This window comes from Nothobranchius furzeri, chromosome 16, assembly GCF_043380555.1.
Source record: "Nothobranchius furzeri strain GRZ-AD chromosome 16, NfurGRZ-RIMD1, whole genome shotgun sequence".
Lineage (NCBI taxonomy): Eukaryota > Metazoa > Chordata > Actinopteri > Cyprinodontiformes > Nothobranchiidae > Nothobranchius > Nothobranchius furzeri.
The window spans coordinates 2539388-2566116 of NC_091756.1; the positions used below are offsets into that span (position 1 = coordinate 2539388).

General features: G+C 44.1%; 1 protein-coding gene across 1 annotated transcript in view; it reads right to left on the reverse strand.

The window, feature by feature from the left end:
- Positions 1-3955: 3955 nt before the first annotated feature.
- The window catches only part of ca10a (carbonic anhydrase Xa), a 239639-nt gene continuing 216865 nt past the window's right edge, over positions 3956-26729 (reverse strand). Inside the window, exons 7-9 of the mRNA XM_054736412.2 lie at positions 7409-7563; positions 7153-7327; positions 3956-4819 (exon numbers count right to left, since the gene is read on the reverse strand). Of these exons, the coding sequence (XP_054592387.1) occupies positions 4797-4819; positions 7153-7327; positions 7409-7563 (353 nt within the window). The 3' untranslated portion in view covers positions 3956-4796. The remainder of the gene's footprint in view (positions 4820-7152; positions 7328-7408; positions 7564-26729) is intronic.

Sequence of the window (26729 nt, forward strand, 5' to 3'; positions counted from 1 at the left end):
CTATGTGAAGTTGAAACATTAATTTTATAATTAGGACTGGTTTCATTGTTAGTTAACTCCAGTGTTGGAAGCAAAGAAATGAAATTTTAAAAGTCACGTGGTCTTGGACATATTCCCTAATTTAGCTTTGATGATGTAAATAAAGGAGAAAGTTTCTGGCATAATGAGAGCAAACACATAGTCTATGACATTATTATTTTGTGACATGAGCTTGGGGATGCTGACGAGGTCCCCTTTTTTTCCCAGATGGGTTGATTCTTTTTGATTTCATTAGATTACAATCTTCTGCAACTGCTCTTCTACAGAGATTTCTCCTGTTGCTTCTAGGTGATGTGAATCACAGAGGAGGGATGGCTGATAACGATTTTCCTACACACTCGCACTCACCTGTGTGCCTCTGTTATAAGGTAAGTAAATAGGACACATTTGTGAATGAGGTAATGGCTGGATGTTTGAGTCCTTGAATTTGGGCTGAAAGAACCTTTGTTAGTACAACTGTGGATGAAAATAACTGGAGTCCAGAGTTACAGAGAAAATACTTTGAATATTGGATGATAAGAGTCTTGTGCTTTTTTGCCCACAGGTCGTGAAACCAGGAAATTGGGTTCTGATGAAGGTGCTGAAACAAGACAATTGGGGCAGGCAGAGGTGAGAAGTCCATTCAAAGTACTCCTCACCACTCCTACTGCTGTGAAGATTGCTGAGAGGCTGTCTTGGATTCATCAATCCCACTGCAAGCTTGCCAACGCCAACTAACTGCTTTTAGAAGCACAACAAAGTCCGGGTGCAAAGGGGTGGGTTACCTCTAAGGTCCACGTCTCAACCCCGGTGAAGATAAAGATGAAGATGAAGATAAAGATAAAGATCTGCATCAAGCTTGCTGGGGTCACCACATTGTCGATGTTGGTGCATGTTCATGGCCTGCACTTGGGCCGCCTGTCAGCACCTGATGGAACGACTGGGACAGCAGCATCTGAGGGGGTACTAGAACTGGAATTGGAATGACGGATTGGGGTTCCTCCCTGACCGCACACCTACATGACATAACGTGACCTGCACCCACCTCGGCTGACGACCCCCTGGACGCAACTACGACATGACACAGCGACGAAGAGGTGCTGGGAAAGGATAGCCGCTTCAATCACCTGCACCCAATCTCCAACCTGGTTTCACGGTCAAAGGATCAGAAGGACTTTTCGGGGACAAGATCAGCTCCCTGACAACTGGACAACCACCTCAACACGCCACGGAAGGACCCTGACGTCTTCCTATTGAGAAGTTGAACTGTGCGCTCACATCCCAAACTCCATTATCGCACTCCGGACCTGGACTTCAAGGTATTCATCAACATAAGACTGAAACCATCCTGACCAGAGGAAGAGGACTTTGACCTTCATAACTATTCTCCAACCGAGACTCCCAGTCCACGGACAAGCCCTTGATGAAGAACGATTGATTTGCCTCAGCTCTGCCATAGCTAGAGTTGCATTACACCTTCATTTCCCCATCACAGAAAGAGTCGTCTGCAACTTGAAGCTTTAAATTAAATTCATCTGATGTTTCAATAAATTCTACTGATGTTTTCTGAATGTTTATGGTTTTACTAATCCTTCCCAACCTCTTTACAGGGACTGCTATAAATTGCAGAACTGTTACATTACAGTAAATCCACTTAAATATGTATGAATAGCTCTTCTTAAGTTTATGATGGTGTTGATTTAACTGATTTCCGTTATCTCATTTGTATCTCTGTAAACCGCTGTTTGATGTTATTGTCAGTCGTGTTTGCCTTATTGTGTTTTATTATTTTATTTGTTCTTTAGTATTTTACTTATTTGTTCCTTGTGTTGTATTTTTTTGTTTGGTTTTTGTTTGGTTATCCTATTCGGATAAACAGGAGGGATTATGTTATAGAATTTTTATGTTTTACTATTTCTCGTTCATTAATTCTATTAACTGAATGTCCTCTCTCTCTCTCTCTCACACACACACACACACACACGCACGCACGCACACACGCATACACACACACACACACACACACACACACACACACACACACACGCATACACACACACACACACGACCCACTCCCATTCCTTTCTTATCTTTTGTTATAAATAAACACTGTGAGCAGAACCTTGGGACATTTGCCTCGTGCTCTTGCCACAAAATTGCAATTTGGTTGTATGTCTGCTTCATTGTCTCCTCTTCTCTTCAACTCCAGGAAATGGGTTTATTGATAAATATATTGATAAAATCCCTGATATATACATATATATATATATATATATACTGTATATATACACACACACACACACACACACACACACACACACACACGCACGCACACACACACACACACACATTTATAGTAGGTATTTTTAACTACTTTGAAAATGATCCCAGCTTGAGCAGCACTCACAGAGCACAGACGCTTCTGCTTTTGCTCCCTTATCTTTTTTCCCAAGGCTCTTTTGTCCCGTCTGCCTACAGAGCGCTTCTCTGCATTTCTTCTGGAAATCCCTATTTTTCAGAAATGGATTTAATTAATTGGTCAATCAACGCGATTGATAAGATAGTGGGAGCAAGTGGGAGCGCTCGATTCCTGGAAGGTGTGGAGGATCGTTTGTCTCTCTCAGCTGTCCATTGAGGATGTTGAAGATATGTGGATATTTGGCCTGATGATCACTGGATTTCTTCTGATTGGAGTGGGAGGATATCTGGTTTTCTGGAAATTTGGGAAGACGGGAGTGATTGGAGGGCGACCCGCACCCACGGGAAGCACCGCCCGGGCGTAGACCTCACAGACTGGGACGTTACTCGAGGTGAATCATAAGCTGGACAATGTCCTAGCTGCGTTACCGGTGTTAGTGCGCAAAATGGATGTCATCTCGGAGAGGGTCACCGGACGGTGTGGAGATGTTTAAAACCTGAATTGGCTTCACTGAAGGACTTGAATGACCAGATACAGACTGAAGGCAGAGAGGAAAATTACCTCTGCCTGACCCAAACAAAGTCTTGTTATCCGAATCTGACGCCAAGGCAGCCTTGAGCTGCTAACAACAACCCCCACGAAGGAAGGAATGCAGACAGATGCTGTGAAAACCCGTCCTACCCCCGTCCTACCCCCCCCCGACTTCAAATTGTGGACTTCTGCCTAGTGAGGTCATCAATCTGCAGGAAACTCCAATGTGCTCTGCGCTCCTCCAAGATCTCCCTCCCTCCTGCGGATTCAGCCCCACAGGGCTGCTTGCCCTGGGGAAACAGGATCCAACCCCCCCCCCCCCCCCCAACCCCCCCCCCCCCCCCATCGGAGTCTCATGTTGTGAACTGTTGATGTTCGTGCTTATATGTTTGAGGCGTTTTTTTTTTTTTGCATAGTAAAGCTACGCTCTGCCGGGAGTAACTCTGGTATGCCATTTTTTCCCTCCCCCAATTTATCCTCATGTAATTCCCTTTTCATCTATTAAGGTAGCGCGACTCGTGTTGCGAAGGACCACAGTCACCAATTCTTGTCATGTGTCTTGCCCACGTATGTCTGATCTCTGAATTGTGCGTACTGAAACTCTAATTTCCCTCTGGGATTAATAAAGTTTTGATTGATTGATTGATAAAGATGGGAGACCTACATAGACAACATGACCACAGGAGCAGGAAGTTATTGGCTAGATGCTGTTCAGGTTGCTGCAGAAACTTCATTAAAAACCGCTAATCCCTGCTCCAGAGACATGACGACCGTTAAAGACTTTTGCTCAACTCATTAACCCTCACGTTCCACTGCTGTCTTCCTGTTATTAGCCAGCCTCACCCTGAATGTTGTAATATCCATGGCTTGGAACCCTCTCCTTAAAGCAGGCAGAACAGGTGTACTTCCTGTTAGCAACCCTTTCTTCCAACACATTTAAAAGGGAATGGTACAGAGTGGTTATAGAGAAAACTAATTTTCAACGTGAACTTTCCAGACACATTTATTGGGCTGGTAACATTACTCAAACACAGTGTATGACCGTTGTAAACAAGAGAACAGAAGAAAGGCATTGGGTCTCACTAAGAACTAGGTTCAAAGTGCATCAAACAGTTTCAAACGCTGTCATTTTAATGTTGATTTCAAGATTTTTCTTCACCCTGTCATGTTTTCCAGTACTGATAATAGAAATACCAATAATAATATGTACAAATGAGGCAGATGCATTGGTTGCTCTGAGACTCTTAGGCAAAGCCTGCAGGTTAGCACGTTTCCTGTGATTTGACTGGATTTAGGAAGGGGACAGAGTAAGGCTATGGTCTATCATTATGCTGATGACATGCCCTGTTGGTAACAAGAAACATTCATGAGTCTCGCTCCGGTTCTTCTGGAGGTGAGTGAGCAGTGCCCTGGCTCTTGGATTGTCCCGTTGGTGTTGACAGCATGTTTTTATTTACAGGAGTGTTCCGGTCCCAGGGTCGTCTGCTGGAAGGAGAGTCAGGACATTCTTGTTTGGCTTCTTTTCAAGTCTTTTTTTTTCTTTATTTCCTCTCCAAAAAAAGGATTGGTATCAAAATGCCTGTATAGACGTAATCATACAGTACTGAAGGGTTTGTTAGCATGTGTCTGATTAGGGCTCAAACCTTTCTCAGAGTGTGAAAAAGCATCTGTTCACTTAAAAGTTCCACTGATCAGAAAATGATCTGCATCGTCTCTCTGTACAATGCCATGAAAGAACCTTGGATGAGATACGGTCCTTGTTTTCTCTCCTCTTAACCCAAGTCTTGATCGCTGACATCCAGCTCCTCTCCTCTTTCATCTGAGGATCCTATTTTAGCAACCACTCGTTCACTGGAAGAGAGAGAAAACAGGAGGAAGGATGTTTTAATGTAGAAAGTTAAATCGTTTGTCTGCACACCTCAGCTACTCTCTGACACTAGCACACACTTGCCCTAATTCATTATTTACCAAACATGTCGTTTAGATGGGCGGTGTGTGTGTGTGTGCGTGCGTGTGTGTGTGTGTGTGTGTGTGTGTTCTCCATCCCCAGTGAGTCGTGGAGGATGGCTGCTTATACTGAGCCAGGATTCTCTGGAGGTTTCTTCCTGTTAAAAGGGAGTTTTCCTCTCCACTGTCGCTGCATGCTTGCTTAGTATGAGGATTGCTGTAAAGACTCTGACACTAGTCAGTGACTCGATGCGACCTGCTGGGTTCCTTATACAGGAAACTGTTTACTGATTGGCTTAATGACCTGACCTGTACTGGAGTGTTTACTGTGTGAAGGTCCGTGAGACGACTCGTCTTGATTTGACGCTTTATAAATAAACTTGAATTGAAATGAAATGAACTGGACGTGTGGGGCAGATACTTTCTTATTTATGAGACTTTGGCTCCCGTGATTTGAATGGACCAACTACTCGAACTCCTCATGGCTGCTAACATTGCCTTAGATGTATTTTAGTAGCTGGAAACCATAACATAGACCACTGTTCTTTGTGAAGGCTACAGTGCTGCATGTGTTACTCATGCTGATAGATTTTTCTATTTGCCATTATTCAGCACAATGTTTTTTAACAACTGACAGCTAATACCAACGGTGGTTGAGGAGATTCTGGTGCCTCAGGAGGGGAAAGCAGTCACTACCAACACTGTTTGTAGTGGGGACGGTGTGCTGCTGACCTCTACTCAGAACGTTGTGGATCAGTGGGTGGAGTACTTTGAAGACCTCCCGAATCCCACCGGCATGTCTTCCAGTGAGTAAGCTGAGTCTGTGGACTTTGGGTTGGGTTCTCGAATCTCTGATGCCGAGGTCCCCGAGGTGGTCAACAACTCCTTGGTGGCGAGGCTCCTGGTGTGGACAAGATCTGCCCAAAGTTCTTTAAGGCTCTGGATGTTGTAGGGCTGTATTGGCTGACGCAGCTATGAAATATCCCGTCAACATTTGCGGCAGTTCCACTGGATTTGCAGACTGGGGGGGTGCTGCCCCTGTTTAAAAAGGGGAGATCACACTCCTGAGGCTCCCTGTTAGTCCATACAGGGTTCTAGAGAGGAGGGTTTGTCGGATTGAGGAGGAGCAATGTGGTTTTTGTCCTGAATATGGAACACTGGACCAGCTCTATACACTTAGGGGGGTCCTGGAGGGCGCGCGGGAGTTTGCCCAACCAATCGACGTTTGTTTTGTTGATTTAGAGAAGACGTTAGACCGTGTCCGTGCTGTTAGGTTCCTGTATGACCGGTGTCAGAGCTTGGTCCGCATTGCCGGCAGTAACTCGGCCTCGTTTCTGCCAAGGCTGCCCTTTGTCGCCGATTCTGTTCATAACTATGTTGGACAGGATTTCTACATGCAGTCAAGGTGTTGAGGGCATCCATTTTGGTGGCCTAAAAATTGAGTCTGTGGTTTCTGCAGATGATGTGGTCCTGTTGGCTTCATCAGAACCTGATCTCTGGCTCTCAGTGGAGCGGTTCACAGTGTGAAGCAGCTGGGATGAGAATCAGCTCCTCTGAATCTCAGACCATGGTCTTGATTCGGAAAAGGGTAGAATGCCTTCTCCGGGTCAGGGATGAGGTCCTGCCCCAAGTGGAGGAGTTTAAGAATCTCGGGGTCTTGTTCACGAGTGAGAGAAAACTGGAGCGTGAGATCGATAGGCGGATTGGTGCTGCGTCTGCAGTGATGCGGGCGTTGTACCGGTCTGTCGTGGTAAAGAGAGAGCTGAATCAGAAGGCGAAGCTCTCGATTTACCGTTTGATCTACGTTCCGACCCTCACCTATGGTCATGAGCTTTGGGTAGTGACCAAAAGAACGAGATCGCAGATGCAAGCGGCCGATAATGAGTGTTCTCTGCAGAGTGGCTGGGCTCTCCCTTAGAGATAGGGCGAGAAACTCGATCATCCATGAGAAGCTCGAAATAGACTCGTTGCTCCTTCACATCGAGAGGAGCCAGTTGAGGTGGCATCTAGTTAGGATGCCTCCCTGGTGAGGTTTTCCGAGCACGAAAGCCACACCATGTTGATAGTTTCATCACAAAGTCTCTTTATTTTACCAAAACTTGATGTAACAAGTGTCTTTAGTGACAGAAATCTTTCAAATAAAACAGCCAAACCTTTTCAGCATCTGTCAGCGTGTTAAAAACATTGTTGTTCTTACGCCTACACAAGCAAGCGGTGAGGTGGTTGGAAGTTCATACCTCGGTACTGAAGTTTCTGAGCCCTGTTGTTAGGGCAGTCTTTGCCCTGCAAGTTGAAGTTGATGTTGGTACGAATGCAGCGATTGTTCAGAGGCTGGACTGGCCTGACATTGTCGCTCATGCTCATGAAGATTTGTGATGGCTGGTTCTGGCTCAGCAGCCGCAAGGAGTGCATCTAGATGTGGGAAGCAGAAAAGTGACATTAATCAGTTGGAGAATGTTTGATGAACTTGCTCTGATAGCCACGTTAGCTCACCTGCATACGTGTCAGGTACACTGGCTTATTCATCAGGATCCATGTGGCTGCCTCAAAGCATGGAGGGATGGTCATCGATCCTTCATATGTGATAAAACTTTGTGTTTCTGGGTAGATCTCCTCAATGTTCAGGCCAGTCAGAAGATATGCATCATCTGTAAAAAGCCAAATACAATAAAACCAAAAACGTTAATAAAGGATATGAAAAAATGAACCCCCCAGACTAGGATCACTTCTTGAGTCATCAGCCCTAACAGATGACAGAGCAGGCTGTGCCTACCCCCAGCTGGTCGCCCACGTTACTAAGAGGTTCTCAATCATCAGTCCATCACGAACCTGATCCGCTTAAATAAAAAAGCCTTCACACTCATGGCCCAGACCATCACCAGACCACCTTTCCGCAGCCATTTCTGCCTGCTGCTCTCATGCCGCAGAGACAGGACTTTGAGTTGGAAGTGGGCGCACTTCAGCAGGGGCGAATATAGGGTTGAAGAAGAGCTGGGGCTTAGCCCAGATGAGTGATATATGTTTGTTTTAATTATACATTTCAACTTTCACATTTTGACCACCTTAAAGCTGAAAAGAAACCCCCATTAGATTAATATAATATAATAATATTCCCAAATTAATTAATCTATGTGAGTTTGTGGATGATTGTCTACCCTTAATGAAACCAGTTTGGTCAGGGTGTATTATGAAGGGGGTTACCTTCTCTAATCTTTTGGCCAGGGCTTTACAAATTATTTTGAGATCAACATTAATAAGAGAAATTGGGCGATAGCTGGTAGGAAATGCCGGGTCTTTGCCTGGTTTTAACAAGAGACTAATATTGGCTGAGTTCATGTTTGGCTGTAATCTGCCGCTCTCTTTGATTTCCCTCACCATTCTGAAAAATGTTGGAGCCAGAATGATCCAGAATTCTTTGTAGAATTCTACTGGGAACCCATCTGGACCTGGAGCTTTCCTATTAGTCATGGATTTAAGGGCCTCCTGGAGCTCCGCTGATGTTAGTGGCGAGTCCAGGACTGTAACTTGGCTGTCTGATAATTTAGGAAGTGTTATCCTGTCAAGGAACTCATCGATCTCGTTATCTGATGGGTTTATCTGTGGTGAGTACAACGTTTGGTAAAAGTCTCTGAAAGTGTTGTTTATTCTTTCAGGGTCATAAACTATATTCCCGGTTGAGTCTTTAACAGCAGATATGGTAGTTTTCTCTTTATTTATTTTTAACTGGCTAGCTAAGAATTTACCTGATTTATTACTATGTTCAAAGTTTTCTATTCGTAGTCTTTGTGCTAAAAATTGGGTCTTTTTGTCAATAATTCCATGAAGTTCTAATTTAGCTTTACGTAATTTGCTCATTGACTCTTCTTCTGTGGACGCCTCTAAAGACTTGATGATTTCCTCTAACTCCTGAATACCAGAATCAGAATCAGAATGAATTTTATTGCCAGCGCTCAGATCAGATCAGAGCATAGGAACTTGACTACGTTTGTTTTCTGTTTTTTTCTTATGTGATGAGAAAGAGATTACAGGTCCTTCTCAAAAAATTAGCATATTGTGATAAAGATCATTATTGTCTGTAATGTACTGATAAACGTTAGACTTTCATATATATTAGATTCATTACACACAACTGAAGTAGTTCAAGCCTTTTATTGTTTCTAATATTGATGATTTTGGCGTACAGCTCATGAAAACCCAAAATTCCTATCTAAAATAATCAGCATATCATGAAAAGGTTCTCTAAACGAGCTATTAACCTAATCATCTGAATCAACTAATTAACTCTAAACACCTGCAAAAGATTCCTGAGGCTTTTAAAAACTCCCAGCCTGGTTCATTACTCAAAACCGCAATCATGAGTAAGACTGCCGACCTGACTGCTGTCCAGAAGGCCATCATTGACACCCTCAAGCAAGACACAGAAAGACATTTCTGAACGAATAGGCTGTTCCCAGAGTGCTGTATCAAGGCACCTCAGTGGGAAGTCTGTGGGAAGGAACAAGTGTGGCAGAAAACGCTGCACAACGAGAAGAGGTGACCGGACCCTGAGGAAGACAGTGGAGAAGAACCGATTCCAGACCTTGGGGGACCTGCTGAAGCAGTGGACTGAGCCTGGAGTAGAAACATCCAGAGCCATCGTGTACAGGCGTGTGCAGGAAATGGTCTACAGGTGCCAAGTACTTTTTTTCGGATGAAAGCAAATTTTGCATGCCATTCGGAAATCAAGGTGCCAGAGTCTGGAGGAAGACTGGGCAGAGGGAAATGCCAACATGCCTGAAGTCCAGTGTCAAGTACCCACAGTCAGTGATGGTCTGGGGCGCCATGTCAGCTGCTGGTGTTGGTCCACTGTGTTTTATCAAGGGCAGGGTCAATGCAGCTTGCTATCAGGAGATGTTGGAGCACTTCATGCTTCCATCTGCTGAAAAGCTTTATGGAGATGAAGATTTCATTTTTCAGCACGACCTGGCACCTGCTCACAGTGCCAACACCACTGGTAAATGGTTTACTGACCATGGTAATACTGTGCTCAACTGGCCTGCCAACTCTCCTGACCTGAACCCCGTAGAGAACCTGTGGGATATTATGAAGAGAAAGTTGAGAGACGCAAGATCCAACACTCTGGATGAGCTCAAGGCCGCTATCGAAGCATCCTGGGCCTCCAGAACACCTCAGCAGTGCCACAGGCTGATTGCCTCCATGCCACGCCGCATTGAAGCAGTCATTTTTGCAAAAGGATTCCCGACCAAGTATCGAGTGCATAACTGAACAATATGCTGACAATACATAAGCTTTGGTTCTGTATAGACAGTTTTAGTATTATAAATCTACCTTCTAGCTTACCAAAGTGCTGCTACTAGTTTATAAATCACTCAATGGCACGGGGCCAAAATACATGTCAGATCTCATTCCTGTATACACAGCCAACAGGGCTCTGAGATCCCTTGGAAACAGTCAGCTGGTAGAACCGCGGGCCAGAACCAAACGTGGTGGAGATGCATTTAGGTACTATGCTGCTCACATATGGAATCAGCGTCCCCATGACCTCAGATCTGCCCCAACCCTAGAGTTGTTTAAATCTAAACTAAAACCCTCATGCACTCATCACCTTTACATGAATTGTTTCTTATTCATGTGTCATCTCCACTGTAATCTGTGATGTAACTTTGTCTTCTCCTTTAGCTCTAAACTGTAATTCTATCTGTGTGTGTTTTCATTTGTGCTTTAAGTGTTTTCATATCATGTCCTGATAATTGTAAAGCACATTGAACTGCCTCCGTGTTTGAAATAATGCTGCCTTGGCTTGCCTTGCCTGCCTTCTTGATCTGAAATTGTGTCCAATACTGAGGAATTGACATTTTTGTGTATTAGAATAGCTCCACCTCTTTGCCTAGAGTTATAACAGAGACTCTCTTTAGAGAAAGATGTGCTGCTGCCATGACCCAGGAGCAGGTTGCTGTTGTCTGGTCCCTCTGTTCATTAGGCGCTCTGTCAAGAATCCCAGAGATGAAAAAGCAACACATTCTAGTTGGACCTAAATGAACCGTGACAACGGCACATTTTTGGAGCCACAAACACAGCGGGGTGGTTATATGAATGAGTGAATCAGTATGTGTGAAATGATGAATCTGACAGAGTTTTTTGGCCGTCGTCAGGATCATCTCCAAAGAAATCCCCTCCCAGCCACGGCCAGGCTCCTGAACACGCCTCCGGCTATACCCCATGCCACAGACTTATTCCAGCCACTAGGGGTCAGTGTGTGTGCGTGCGTGCGTGCGTGCGTGTGTGTGCGTGCGTGCGTGTGTGTGTGTGTGTGTGTGTGTGTGTGTGTGTAACCCAGCACATGCAACCCCCGACACTCTTTGTCTCTTTTTTTAAGGTAGCCCAGGGCAGTTTGCCCTGATAGGGAGGCAGACCTCTAGAGGGGTGCTGTAGATGTGTGCCAGACCAAAAAAGCCCTCCAGCTATTATGAATCCTCCCCGCAGGTATCAACCCATCATGAAGCACTCCTTGAGCTTCTTCTTTTTTAGAAAATAGTGGAGCTTTTTTTTTTTTTTTTTACTTCAACAGGCTTTGGATGCTTCTCCATAGGACTCATTTCTGTTAGCTCACTCAATAAACACACCCATTTCTCTGATCTCTTCAGACTTTAGCTGCCTGAGCCGTAGATGCACAAGGCAAAATCTGATCTATTAATCAAAGATGACATCATCTGATGCCTGTGATCAGGCACAAGAACGTGTGTGTTAGCATTGCCTACCAGCTGCATGTTTAAAACTTCCCCAGCTGATCGTCAAGCTTCTCTTTCACTCCACAAACACGTCATCAGATGAAACCAAAGTGTGTTTATGTAGCACTTTAAAACAACTTGTGCTCACCATAGATAAAAACACATCATAAAAGCACATAAACATAAACTGGTAGTAGAGTAAATGATAAAAGACATTTACAAGAATAAATATTAAATAAAAATAATATAAAAATACATATTAAAATAAAACATGCTGACACTGTATCACACTCATCAACATGAATACTGGACAGTTAATGTCCATAGGCTCGAATTCTAAGTTTTTGTTTCCAAATGGGAGGTTCCCACCACCGCCATTTTGACCGTGACACACATCTCGTTATGCCCCGAGAATCAAACATGGGAAAAGAGGTGAAGCTGAAGCTGGGGCTGTTACGGATGGAACAAATGAACCAATGCAGCTAGTAGCAAACGTAGCTAACCCAAGAAGCTAAGGAGGGGCTCTGGGGACCAGGGTGGCCCACCCGGCCTCCGTGTGAGGCTGTGGTCATGACCCCCGCCCCCCCAACCAGTGAAATAAGGTACAGAAATATAATTTTACTAACTGATAAAAAGTGATGATCTGTTAGTGCAATCAGTAACCACAGTGTTCCCTCTGTGTCCAACTAATCCAATGAATAACATCCAAACCAATAGACACAACTAAAGATCAAAGTCAAAATGGCCGAACATCTATTATCGTGAGGTCGAGGTAGCTCTGAAGTCACATGGCTCTGACGCTCATTAATGATTCAGATTTTAAGACAATAAATTCCACTTAAACAGAAGAGTTACAAAAACATTCCCCCCCTCAGAGTTATCATCAGTGTAAACTAGATCTATTAAACCTAGAACGGTTTTTGGAACCAGGCTGTAAACATCTTCATTTCTGCTGTGAAACTGGCTTTTGGGTGGTTGTGGAAACCCAAGAAGTGGGAGGAAACTAGGGCTGGGGAGGAATTGTGGAAAAGACAGCTGAACCAGAGCTGGGAGAATAAAGGTGAGTTATAACAGTTTGGGTGGTCTGTAGGTGTCCAGAAATGTACAAACCAACACGCAGAAGTTGTGTCGTAAACATTGAGTAGAAAGCTAGACGTGGGCAGCCTGAGATTTCTAAGTAAATGAAAACATTGAACTTCAGGGTTCATTTCTAGATCCTGGTTCTGGTCTATAGGGCCTTACATGGACAAGCACCATCTTACATTGGTGATCTTCTTAGTCCCTACACCCCCAGCAGGTCCCTGAGGTCCAGTGATCAAAGCCTACTGGTTGTGCAGCACCAGGCTAAAGGTCAAAGGTGACAGATCACCTGCTGTGGCCCCCAGACTCTGGACCTCTCTCCCCCTGAGCCTGAGATTAATGGACTCAGTGGTCTCCTTTAAAAACTGCTGTTCAAGCTTTTGTGTGACCATGGTCACCACCCTCTCCTTGTTCTGCTCTTGTTCCGCCTTTCCTGGGATCCACTGTTTTCCCTCTTTCTTTACGTTTATTTTCATTCAGAATTTCTATTTTTTCTCATTTTAGACTTTTTTTAAATCATTTTTAAAAATCTTTTTTATACTTTAACAGGTTTTTTGTGAAGCACCTCATGGATTTTATCTTGAGAGGCGATGTATAAAAGATCGTTTTCTGTCTTTTCTTTTCTTTTCTTTTCTTATAGTGAGCAGTTAGTCCTCTGTGACCTTTCACCCAGATCCACAGTTCCGCGTCAGGAATAGGTTAGGAGCAAAATTTGGCCCTGGCATTTTTACTAACCGTCGGCCCTCAGATCGGGAGGGGGGTGCTTGGCAGTCAAATGTGAGAGCCGGGGGGTGGGTTGGGGTTGTGTCGCATGGCAGTAACCTTCCCTGAGCTCAACGATTTTTCCAATAGCCCCCAAAAGCTCCAGAAGTAACTGCCCACTCCAATTACCCGAAAATCATAAATCCAAGAGGCTATACGGCTTCTGCTTTCATAAGAGAAAGAAGGGAAAGACAGATCATGATCATCTTCCAGAAATCCAAAATGTATCCAACCAGGTAGGATTAGGAGAAACAGTAGAGGGACGTGAAGCTAGTGATGGAGAATCTACCAAAGGTCACGCCAAGATTCCTGACAGAAGGTTTTGTGTGAGAAGCAAGCTGACCAAGAGAGTCTCTGACTTTGGGAACCAGCTTCTCTGGGGCACAGATGAAGATCTCAGTCTTATCTTCATTCAGCTGTAGAAAGCTCCCACCATCCAGGTTTTGATAGAGTCTAAGCAGGTGTGGAACAGCTGCAGCTTAGACATCTCATGGGGCTTAAAGGAGATGTACAGTTGGATGTCATCTGCATAAAGATGGTAGGAGACTCCTACCATTAACTGCCAGTGCTCCCATCGCAGTTTCTGTCATACAAACTGCCTCAATGACATAAAGTGATGTGTCCTAAAACTGAGCTGCAATAAAACAGAACTGCTCATTTCCGGACCAAAAGCACTCCTACCTTCCAATAAAGACTTCTCACTCAGTATTGATGGTCATATTGTCACTCCATCCTCTCATAACAAAAGTTAAGGTTCGACGAGATGGCCGAGCAAGAGGCATCTGCTCTGAGTTCTAATCGGCCTGGCGTGAAACAGCAAATTTATGAGACTGTCGACGGCAAGCTCATTGTGCAGGATGAGCTTCTCAATTTCTTATCTATTAAGATAAAGACAATGTGCCAGGATGAGCTTGTTCTTCTTGCTTCAAATCACTTCAACTCTCAGTGGATTGAATCATCAAGGAAGGTGCCTTTTGAACTGTGTCCTAACACAAAGCAACGCTGTGTGGCTTTTAAGGGTAACCAAAAATATGTAAATAACATGAAAAGCAGTTTGAAAGTCTTGAATCAGTGTGGTGAGGACATACCACTTTTTGTCTCCCACTTCCTGGATGAGCTGCAGCCGATGACATCCAACAGCTTGGACGTCTCTAGTCTTCTGTGCAGGATGGAACGGCTGCACAGCGAGATCTTGGACAGGCAGCTAAACTCCAAGCTGAGGTCGGTGAGGATCTGCGTGCTGTCATTTCCACCAATGATCGCAGAGTTGCTGTGATGGAACAACATTTTTGCCCCATAGAGGGGGACAGCTAAGTGTGGACATGTGAGCATCAGCAGGCTGTTGGGTTGAAGATGGCGCCAGTGTTGCCGGCCTGCCGCCTGTCAGCTCCTCTACTTTTTGTTTTTTTATTGTTTTTAGCCTATGCGTTACAACCCGCTCATCCAAGATTGGTGTATGCTCGTCATACGCTATTTAAAATAGGTTTTTCAGCTGGATTTTTACAGTTTGAAGCTGTTGAGCACTGGAATACTTCCTCTCCCCTCTACCTGGATGGCCTTTCGACGTGCTGGGAAACACCGCCGTTTACGCACCCTACTAGGAGGAAACGTAGGAGGAGAGGCTGTCGGGGTGGACGGCTCGTCAAGCTGAAAGCATTGAAGCTTGCCTCTTCTGGCGGTTCGCGAGTGGTCTTGTGTTCGTCCACTCGGTTCCTGGCGCTGTGGCGTGTGGTGGATCCGGTGGATTCCTGGCTCGTTCCTGTTGCCGGCAATTCATGGGAGTTTGGCATGCGCTCCCCACCCTTTCGGAGATTCAGTCGGAGACGAGCTGATCTGAGGAATCTCCGATCACTGACAAGAGCTTCCTCCACCAGCAGCAGCTCTGAAGTGTCCTTAAGGTGGGGCCGGGTCAATGCTAGGTCTGTGGCTAACAAAACATTCATTGTGAAGGAATTTTTTACAACGCATGTTCTTGACATCCTCTGTGTGACGGAGTCATGGATTCTTCCTGGTGAGTCCGCTGTTTTCAATGAACTGATCCCAGCTGACTGTGCTTTTATTAATGTGCCGAGGACCATTAAACGTGGGGGTGGATTGGTGGTTATCTATAAAGCACATTTGAAGATGAAACATTTGCAGCCCTGGTCTCCTAATACCAGTTTTGAACTGTGCTTATTCGAACTTGGTCATCCGCAACCAATCCTCTGTGCTGTAGTATAGAGACCCCCGAACTACAATAAGGATTTTTTACCAGAGTTTTCAGAAGTCCTAGCAAACTGGGCTGCTAGATACGAGCAGATTTTGCTACTGGGAGACTTTAATATTCATATCTGCTGTCCTGGAAAACCTTTAGTGTCTGATTTCATCAACCTTGTCAACTCTTTGACTTATGCAGTGGGTTAATGGGGCCACACAGGAATGTGGCCACACACTGGATCTTGTGTTATCACTGGAGTGTTCAGTAGATAATCTGACTATTAAGGAGGCAGTTTTTTCAGACCATAATCCCATATTATTTGAGACTACTCTGCTAAGTAATTTGCTGCCACCTGTTGCCCCCAGTAGGTAAAGTCGTCATGTGAACTCTGACACTGCAACTCAATTCACCTCACTGTTTGAACAAGCCTTCTTTGATTTATCAGACGAGTCCTCACTGGATGGATTGCTTACTTGCTTTAATGAGACCTGTGAGGCTATCCTTGACACTGTTGCGCCGTTAAGGCCCAGGAGGGGAAAGCGTACGGTAAATTTATGGTCAACAGACGCTACTCGTGCCGCAAGAAGGACATGTAGAAGATACGAGAGACAGTGGAAGAAGGATAATCTGCACGTTTCCCTAACTGCTCTACGTGACAGTTGGAAATCATACCAAGAGGCAGTTAGATCTGCGAAATTTGCATATTATTCAAATCTCATTTCTTTAAACTCAAACAACCCCAGAGTACTTTATACAGCTATTGACTCAGTTCTGAAACTAAATGATCATCATGTGGTGCAGGCTTCCGATAAAATGTGTGATTAGTTCAGTGACTTTTTCATTGGGAAAGTTTCTGCGCTCCGGGCTACCATGTCTAGGGCACCAGTATGTGGCCGTTCTGTTACTGCCACCAGAGGTTTGGTAGCATTTCAACAAATTAGTCTTGATGATCTGATCAAGATCGCTGGGAAGGCTAAGCCGAGTGGCTCGCCAGATGAAGTGACGCCAACGCTCCTCCTTAAAGAAGTCTTTCCAGTAGTCGCCCCTTTAATATTGAACATAATTAACATGAGTCTCAGTTCTGGTACAGTCCCTGACGATTTCAAAAAAGCGGTTATTCAACCTTTGCTCAAAAAGCCTGGACTGGATGCTTCGCTGGCTGCAAACTACAGGCCCATTTCTAAACTTCCTTTCTTAAGTAAGGCACTAGAGAAATGTGTTTACCACCAGCTCTTGGTTTTTATGGACGAGAATGCCATTTTTGAGACTTTCCAGTCTGGCTTCAGAGCTCTACACAGCACGGAGACTGCTCTGGTTAGAGTGCTCAGTGACATCTATCTAGCGATTGATAGCGGTAATTCTGTGTTGCTACTTCTGCTGGACCTCACGGCAGCCTTTGACACGATAGATCATGAAGTGCTGCTTCACCGTCTTCATCATTATGTCGGGATTTCAGGGTTAGCCCTGGAATGGTTTAGATCAGAGATCACTAATAGGCGGACCTGGGTCCGGATCCGGACCGAAATGCTGTCTGGTGTGGACCCGAGCCTAATGCCAAAATAAAGTTCGCCTAATTGTATAACCGCTTATGGCCGGTGCAGCTATTGCATTCTTTACGGTAGTATTCTAGCATCCACGAACACCCACAGGCCAATTGTGCGCGAGTTTAGCCAGACCACGTGACACCAACAAGCCAATAACATGCTGCATTCCTGCCAGAAAATACAGGCGATACGTAGCGAAAATAAACTGTTCAGACGCCGGAGAGAAGGAGAGCAGCGAAGAGCAGAAATTCGAACAGAGAAAACGAGAGATTCAGGCGGAGAGCGGTGGAAAGAAGGAGACATTCAGGCAAAGAACAGGAGAGCAGTGACAAGGAGAGATTCAGGCGGGTGAGACGGAGAGAAGTAGAGAAAGCAGAAATGGCAGCCTCTAAAAAACGGAAAGTGGACAGCGAAAATAGAGCATTTAATCCAGAATGGACAGAGTCATTTCTCTTTGTTCTTCCCACTGGTGGCACAAAACCTGTTTGTCTCATATGTTCAGAAACAGTGGCACTTATTAAAAGTGGCAATGTGAAACGCCATTATGAGACAAAACACAAATGTTTTGAAGAAACATATCCCCTCAGATCAGAAGTAAGATCAGAGAAAATACGTAGTCTCAAAGCCCAATATGAACAGTCCACCAGGATCCTGAGCCACACGTTCACTGCTCAGCAACGAGCCCATGAGAGTTCCCTCAGAGTTTCTTGGATTTTGGGTCAGCACAAAAAACCATTTACTGATGGAGAGGTTGTCAAAGAGTGTATGACAGCAGTTGCTGAAACACTGTTTGAAGGAAAAGAAAAACAAGAAGTTTGTGAAAAAATCAAGCAAATCCCCATATCAGCATCATCTGCTACAAAGAAAAGTGAAATACTGACTCAGGATGTTGTAGCCCAGCTAGATGAAGCAATACAGAAGGCACCATGTGTAGGTTTGGCTGTGGATGAGTCCACTGACGTGTGTGATAATGCTCAGCTGTTGGTTTATGTGAGGTTTTATTACACAGAGCAGAAAGCATTCTATGAAGACCTGCTGGGTATTACTCCTCTTCAGACCAGCACAACAGGAGAGGACATCTACCTGGCCATTATGGAGATGTTGGCAAAGAGAGGAACTGAGCCTACAAAAGTGATTTCAATAACTACAGATGGAGCCCCTGCTATGATAGGGAGAGAAAAGGGAGCTGTAACAAGAATGAAGAAAGACAACCCTGACCTCTTAACCTACCATTGCATTATTCATCAATCTGTCCTCTGTGCCTCCCTGTCAGATGAGCATGCTGAGGTGATGACTTCAGTGATGAAAATGATCAACTTTCTTAGAGCGTCCTCTTCCTACCAGCATTGCATGCTTAGAGAATTCCTCAAAGAAGTTGATGCCAATGCTGATGATCTTCTGCTGCACAACAATGTGAGATGGCTCAGCAAAGGCAGAGTTTTAGCACGCTTTTGGGCCATTAGGAGGGAAGTAGCATCTTTTTTGGCAGAGCTAAAACATCATAAGGCAACACATTTTTCTACATTTCTAGAAAATGAGAAGCAGATGGACAATGTTGCCTTTTTGGTTGATATAACTTCACATCTAAACGAACTGAACTTGAGGCTACAGGGCAAGGACAATTCCATTTGTGAACTAATGACAGCTGTCCGTGCCTTTCAGAGAAAACTTGAAATGTTCAAGGAGGACTTGCAGGAAGACTGTGTCCACTTCCCAGCAGTGCAGGAACAGGTTCAGGGACAGCGAGATGTCTCATCGTTTGTTGTCTTCATTGATAAGCTTATTGCTAACTTCAGCAATCGTTTTGATAGCTTCAGCATTGGCCAGCAGCTCACCATGTTCATTCAGAACCCATTCCTCATCACAGATGTCAGGAGCTTCTCAGAGGAAGCCACACAGCATTTTAAGTGGGTAAATGCCAGGGATCTTCAGATGGAGTTAGTTGACCTCCAAGCAAACTTGGCCATGAATGAACTGTCTGCCAGGACTGACCCTTCCTCATTCTGGCTCCAAATGGTTCCTGAGACATCTTTCTCACGTCTAAAGAAAGTAGCCCTGTACATCCTGACCATGTTTGGTTCCACCCACAACTGTGAGGCAGCGTTCTCCACAATGAACATTATAAAAAACAAATATCGTTCCAGGCTCACCAATGAGCATCTCCACACATGCATGAGGATGGCTCTGTCTCCATTCAAGCCCAGATTCAAAATGTTGGCAGGACAAGCAAGAGCTCACTTCTCTCACTAAGTAAAAATGTGGAAAACATTAACCTAAATATATGTTCAGTTATTACATGTGTGCAGAGTCACATTTTTTAAAATCATTTTAAGACTTTTTAGTTCGCACGTGAAGAGGAAAAATGTAAAAAATTAAGCTTTTTCTACATTTATTCTGAAGTTAGTAGTTTGTGAAGATTCAGTTGCCATGTGTTATTTTCTTGTTGACACTTTTTTCTACTTTTATTTAGTAAATGAGAGAACATTCCAAATAAGAAATAATTTACATGTTCAACACTTTAAGTGACAATAAATGTCATAAGTATTTGAATTACACTGAAGTATTTCTGATTTGATATGCAAATTAATAATGCAGATGTTGATAAAACTGCTAGGATACTTAAATACATGTCACACTATTGTAGGTCGGACATAATGATCTTTCGGACCTTGGGCTAAAAAAATTCTTTCTGACTGGACCTTTTTAAATAGTATTTGTATACCCCTGGTTTAGATCATACCTGACAAATAGAAAAATGTGTGTTAGGATGGGAAGTTATTCCTCAGAGTACTCTGATCTACCTTGGGGGGGGGGGGGGGGGGGGGTACCACAGGGCTCAATATTGGGACCTTTGTTGTTTTCTATTTACATTCTGCCCTTAGGTGACATCTGTCGTGAGCTTGGAGTTCAATTCCACCTTTATGCTGACGATTGTCAGCTGTACCTGCCTCTGAACACGTCAAGTGGTCTCTCTATTTCTACTCTTACAAACTGTTTGAGGGAGATCAAGACCTGGATGACTGGAAATTTTCTGAGCCTAAATGATCAGAAAACAGAGGCTATATTGTTTGCTCCAAGCATTCATTCTGACTCTTCCCTAACTGACTGTGGGTCATTTAATGGCCAGCTGACTACATCGGTGACTAATCTTGGTGTTAAACTGGATAGCGCCCTTAGTTTTGACACCCACATCAATGATCTCCTCCTCCTTTTTCCACCTTCGTTGGCTGGCAAAGATCAAACCGTTTTTGACATGTCATGATCTTGAGACGGTGGTCCATGCTTTTATTACGGTGCGATTGGACTACTGCAACTCTGTTCTATTCGGTGTGAGCAAGGGCTCAATAGCCAGGTTGCAAATGGTCCAGAATGCTGCTGCCAGGTTTTTAGAGGGCAGGCGCAAGTTTGACCACATTACTCCTGTCCTGGCTGCGCTTCACTGGCTGCCCGTTGATGTTAGGATTCATTTTAAAATACTTTTACTAGTTTTTAAAACGTTAAATGGTTTGGCCCCTCCTTACTTGGTGTCACTACTTCAACCATACACCCCTTCACGGTCACTCCGCTCGGAGAACCTCATGCTCCTCTCGGTCCCAAGAACACGTCTAAAGACGCGTGGTGATAGGACCTTTGCTGTGGCAGGTCCTAAGCTTTGGAATAAGATTCCTCTGAGCATAAGGGCCTCCACCTCTGTTGCGGTTTTTAAGGCAAGGCTAAAACCATATTTTTATGACCTGTCTGTTAACCTTTCTAACTAGTTTTATTGTTTTACTTATAGCGATTTTACTCATTGTATTTTTATCTGTATCGTGTGATACAATGTTTTATTTTCTGGACTTAATGTTTTATGTTTTTATTTGATCAGTGTAGCACCTTGGTGGCATCTTTTTGCCTGTAAGGCGCGATTTATAAATAAAGTTGAGTTGAGTTGAGTTGAGTCATTTCCACCATTGATCGCAGAGTTGCTGTGATGGAACAACATGTTTTGCCCCATGGAGGGGGACAGCTAAGTGTGGACATGTGAGCATCAGCAGGGGGGATCCCCAGCACTGGTGCACACACAGCTGATGTAGCTACAATTGGAGAAACCTCAGGAGGGTTGGCAAGTTTCCAGGTTGAGAGCTTGGAGTCACTCATTGACACAGCGAAACAAGATGGCTGCCCGGGGGACGTTGGGTCTGCTGCTGAGAATAATAACGCAGAAGGTACTGTCTCTCCTCTTCCTTCTCCTAAATGGAGTGAGGTGGTTAAAAAAGGTTGGAGTAAGAGAGATGAAAGCAATGCTGCACGTTTAAAGCAACGCAACAATAAAGTGGCGCGCAGGAGACCAGAGCCAATCTATGGCACCGGTGTGCAAAGTAAAATACGAGCAGTTCGGACTAAGCTTGTTCATGTCTTTGCCACCAAATTCCTTCCTGACCTTGATGCTGACACACTTGGTAGTTATCTTAAAGGGAAACTTGGCCGTGATGCTCGCTGTGAACGTATTGTCACTGGGAACACCAGATGTAGCTCTTTTAAAATCAGTGTGGAATGCGAGGATGTTTATGAGGTGTACAACCCGGAGCTGTGGCCGGAAGGATCAATGGTGCGGCGATACTATGAGCCTAGGAAAATTATAGGGCCTGCCGACATCACAGTGAAACCGGCTGCAGTAGAGTCCACTGGAGTAGCATCTGCAGTGTCTCATTAATGCAGGTTATCTCCTACAACTGTCGTGGTCTGCATGTTGGAAATACGGCTGCAGACCGAGCTCGGCGTCTGGTTGTGGATAGCTTGCTGGAGAAATGTGACATACTTTGCCTTCAGGAAACATTCTTGTCTAGACAGGACCTGGGACAGCTGAATTCTGTTAATGACCATCTCCATGGAGCTGGAGAGTCTACAGTGGATCTGACTTCTGGGATTGTGAAAGGACGGATAGCTGGGGGTGTGGCCATCCTATGGCATAAAAGATTCAGTATTAAATGTTGTCAGAACTGGAGCTGTTCATTTAAAAGTAGGGAATAAGGAGGTTGTCATCTTGAATGCCTATGCACCATATGAGTCTCTGCAGAACGAAGACTTATACCTGAATAGACTTGCTTTTATTAACTCTTTCATCCAGGAGCATCCTTCTGCAGCTATTTGTGTGGTAGGTGACTTGAATGCTGACATCACAGACGGTCGGTCTGTGTTTGCTGAGCATATGTTGCAGTTCTGTGAGGAGTACGTCCTTATTTTTTCTAGCCAGCTATTGTTACCACCTGACAGCTTTACTTATGTAAGTGAAGCGTGGAACACCACGTCATGGCTGAATCATTGCATCAGTACTGCTGACGCCAATGCTGGATTGAAATCTTTGCAGATCATGTACAACTACTCAGTGTCTGATCATGTGCCGCTTGTTATGCAGCTGGACGTCGGAGGTCTTCCAGAGGTAATCACGAAAGTAAACAAGGGCTACAAAGTTATGATGGAATGGTCCAAACTCTCACAAGAGGATCTTGAGGCATATTGTTTGAAATCTGATACTGCTTTGAGTAATGTACATTTACCCAGACATGTAGTTATGTGTACAGATCTCAACTGTAATGATATAGCTCACTATAAGGACCTCTGTATAACGTATGAAGGCATTATTGATGCTATTTATGATTGCAGTAGTCCATACCTTACATGTGTGAAGACTAAAAACATCAAAACAGGATGGAACCTCAAGCAGAAGCTAAGCTAGCTAGAGGTGTCCCTGATAGCATTGTGAGGATTTTGGCATACTGGTATTCTAATCAGACAATACAAGTTAAATGGGACAATACCACATCAGCCCCCTTTGGCATTAACAACGGGGTGCATCAGGGAGGGCTACTGTCACCTGCTCTGTTCAACCTCTACATGGATTTGTCAAATCAACTCAAGAAATGTAAAAGTGGATGTATGATTGGTAACAATCTGATTAATCATCTCATGTATGCTGATGACTTGGCCATCATTTCGCCCAGCAGTGCTGGTTTTCAGCTGCTGCTAAACACACGCTCTGAATATGGGCTGAAGTACGATGTGCAGTTTAATGCAAAAAAGAGTGTTGTGCTGATTTGTCGAACCACTCGGTCGACAAGAAGATAAGTGTCAGTGACAAAGCTAAATATTTGGGTCACATCATCACAGATCAGCTCTGTGACGATGACAACATTTACTGGCAATGTCGCGCTTTGTATGCCCAAGCCGATAGTTTGGTCAGGAAGTTCCACGTGTGTTCTGATTAGATAAAAATCCACCTTTTTAGAACCTACTGCACACCTTTGTATACTGCACCTTTGTGGTGTAAGTATAGGAAAGCCAGCTTGCATAAGCTTAAAGCAGCATACGATGCATTTAGGACGCTGCTAGGGAAGCCTCGGTCCTGCAGTGCAAGTCTTTTATTTTGTAATGCTCATGTCAGGACCTTCCAAGCCGTAATGAGGAATTTGATGTACAGGTTTATCCTGCGATTGAAGAACTCTAAGAACAGACATGTGCAGATGCTGGTTGATCCCCATTTTAGTGCAGTGCATTACCAGTCATCCATGTGGAGATGTTGGTATGCATGTCTTTTATAATCTTGTATCGTTTTTATGTCTCTTTTTTAACGTGGACCTTGAGTCCGATAATAAAGTTGAATTGAATTGAATATCAGAAACTGCGGTGTCACCTTTGACTGCAGCATTGCCTTCTAACCATACTCCTGCAATACCACTAAAATAACCTACGTTCACCTACATAATGATGGATGATGGATATCATCTCGGAGAGGGTCGCCGGACGATGTGGGGACGTTTAGAACGTAAAATTGGCTCACTGGTGGAAATGAATGACCACTTATAGACTCCAAGGCAGAGAGGAAAATTATCTCTGCCTGCCCCAAACAAAGTCATGTTTATCCTTATCTGACGCCAAGACAGCCTCTCAAGGCTGATCAACACTCCCCCACAAAAGGAGGAATGCTGACAGATGCTGTGTCCCGACCTCCCCCTCCGGCCTTCAGATTGAGACTTCTGCTGAGGTCAGCGACCTGCGGGAAACTCAATGTGCTCTCTGTTCCTTAACTCTCCCTCCCACCTGTTGGTCTGCAGCTGGCTGATGCGCCGTACCGGCAGCTCCCATTGGAGGCTTCGGGATCCCGCCCATCCCCGCCTCCCCATTGGACTCTGATGTTTGTATCTGTGCTGTTTGTGCTTCTATGTTAAGGAGTATTTTTTTGTATAATAGAGTTACTCCCCGCTGGGTCTAACTCTGCTATGCCTTTTTTTACCTTACCCCCACTTATCCTCATGTAACTCCCTTTTCATCTATCTATTAAGGTAGCACGACTCATGCTGTGAATGACTGCAGGCACCAATTCTTGTCATGTGTCTTACCCACGTATGTCTGATCTCTGAATTGTGTGCACTGAAACTCAATTTCGTTTCTCTGTATGTCCTGCACACGTGGTAGAAATGACAATAAAAACGACTTTGATAATATTTCCCGCCTTCGCCCTGCTCTGTCCTTCAAGGCTGCAGAAACACTCGTCCATGCCACCATCTCATCCAGAACTGACTATTGTAATAGTACACTATACGGCCCCCTTCGTACACGCCTACACGAACCAATATGTTCCAAACTCAGCTGCCAGGCTTCTTTCCTACAGCTGTAGCAGGGAACACATAGCCCCGGTTTAAAAGATCTTCACTGGCTTCCAGTTTAACAGCGTATTTAGTTCAAGGCATTACTCATCACCTACAACGCTCTCAGTAACCTTTCCCCATCATCTCTGACCTTTGTCATTACCACCCCTCCCCTCATCCTCTGCCTCCTACCTGCTCTCTCCGGTAGCCACATCCCAGCCCCGTACCATCGGAGACACAGCTTTTCCTGTTGCTGCCCCCACCTTATGGAATTCTCTCCCACAGCACGTGTGTGATGCGGACTCACTGCAAAAATTCACAAAAGCACTAAAAACTCACCTGTTCAACCAAGCATTCATTTCATGTTAACCTTTTCTCGTTGCGTTTATTTGTCTTGTCTGTTGTCAGTCTTTGGTTGTACAGCGTGTTTGACTTGTTGTGAAAAGCTCTTTATAAAACTTGTGTTATCATTATTATTAACATTATTAATATTATTATTAATAAATGCACCAAACAAATCTACTTGATGACTTAATGATGATTTATCAATCGTGTCACGTAATATCAGCATTTTAACAATGACAGTTAAATCATATTTAGATCCCACAATAAGTGAAATATTTTATTTTCTTAGGACGGATGTGATGTCAAGGGTTTTTGTTAACGGCTCCTACATTTTCTGGCCTCTGATTGGTCCAACATGGACCATCAAAAGAGGCAGTCACATCCTCTATTATCTAGTTCTAGCCAAAGTGCTGAACGTCATCTCTTGTGAGATCCAGCAGATCCAGCAGATCTCACAAGAGAACACTGTTTAGCGACGTAGAACCACCTTTTTCCAGAACCAAAACAACCGTTATTTGTTTTAACCTGCAACAACTTCATCAGACGTGAAACGACCCGCCAGCTTCCAGCAGAAGAAGCAGGGGTATTTCTTCACCAGCCATGCCGATTCCAAGGCACTACGACCTTTGATAACCCAGAAGTCAAAACAACTCTCCTGGACGAGACGTCTTTGCGGTCAGCTGAACTTTCATCACATCGTAGATTCTGCACACTGGCATTGGATGGGTTAGGATTAAACATCCCTGCATTCAGCCAGATTATTCTCATGAACCCAGACATCACATTCTTTCCTAAAGAAATTAATTAGACTCTTAATAACATCTAAGATCATGTTTGATCAGATTTTGATCATTGTCTCAGCTGATATTACCTTTAATCATCATTCCTAATCACTCATCCTGCATCATCATTAGTTGTAGAAATATAACATCAAATTGATTGTTATAAACTATATTTTTGCTTCTGTGTCAAGTTATTGATGAGTGTTGGTTCCCTGGCATACTCAAGTTACCTATTTCCAGAATCAATCTGATATTAAAGGTTCAAATATATTAATGAGCCATAATTTAATGGAACGTTTCAGATTTACTGGCGGTTTATTCATTGTGACCATTTACAAAAACGTCACGCCCAACAATGACAGAATGACCAACACCTTGTGCTTTACCTGTATCTGACACACACACACACACACACACACACACACACACACACACACACACACACACACACACACACACACACACACACACACACACACACACACACACACACACTCGTGTGATTTGCTCGACTGGTTATTGTTTGACTTTGCAATTCTACCTTTTATTATTACACTTTTATGCATTTCTAGGTCTGTATTAATTTTGCATTCATGTTAAAGTTCTATTTGCAAAACAAAAGTGACGTGTTTTTTGCCCTTTTCTTGAGGTACATATACAGCATATTGGTTAAAACTGCCTGAAACACCAGAGATGGTACATTAGTTGAAAATATCAAAATTAAATCTTATTTTTTTTATTTTTTACAGAA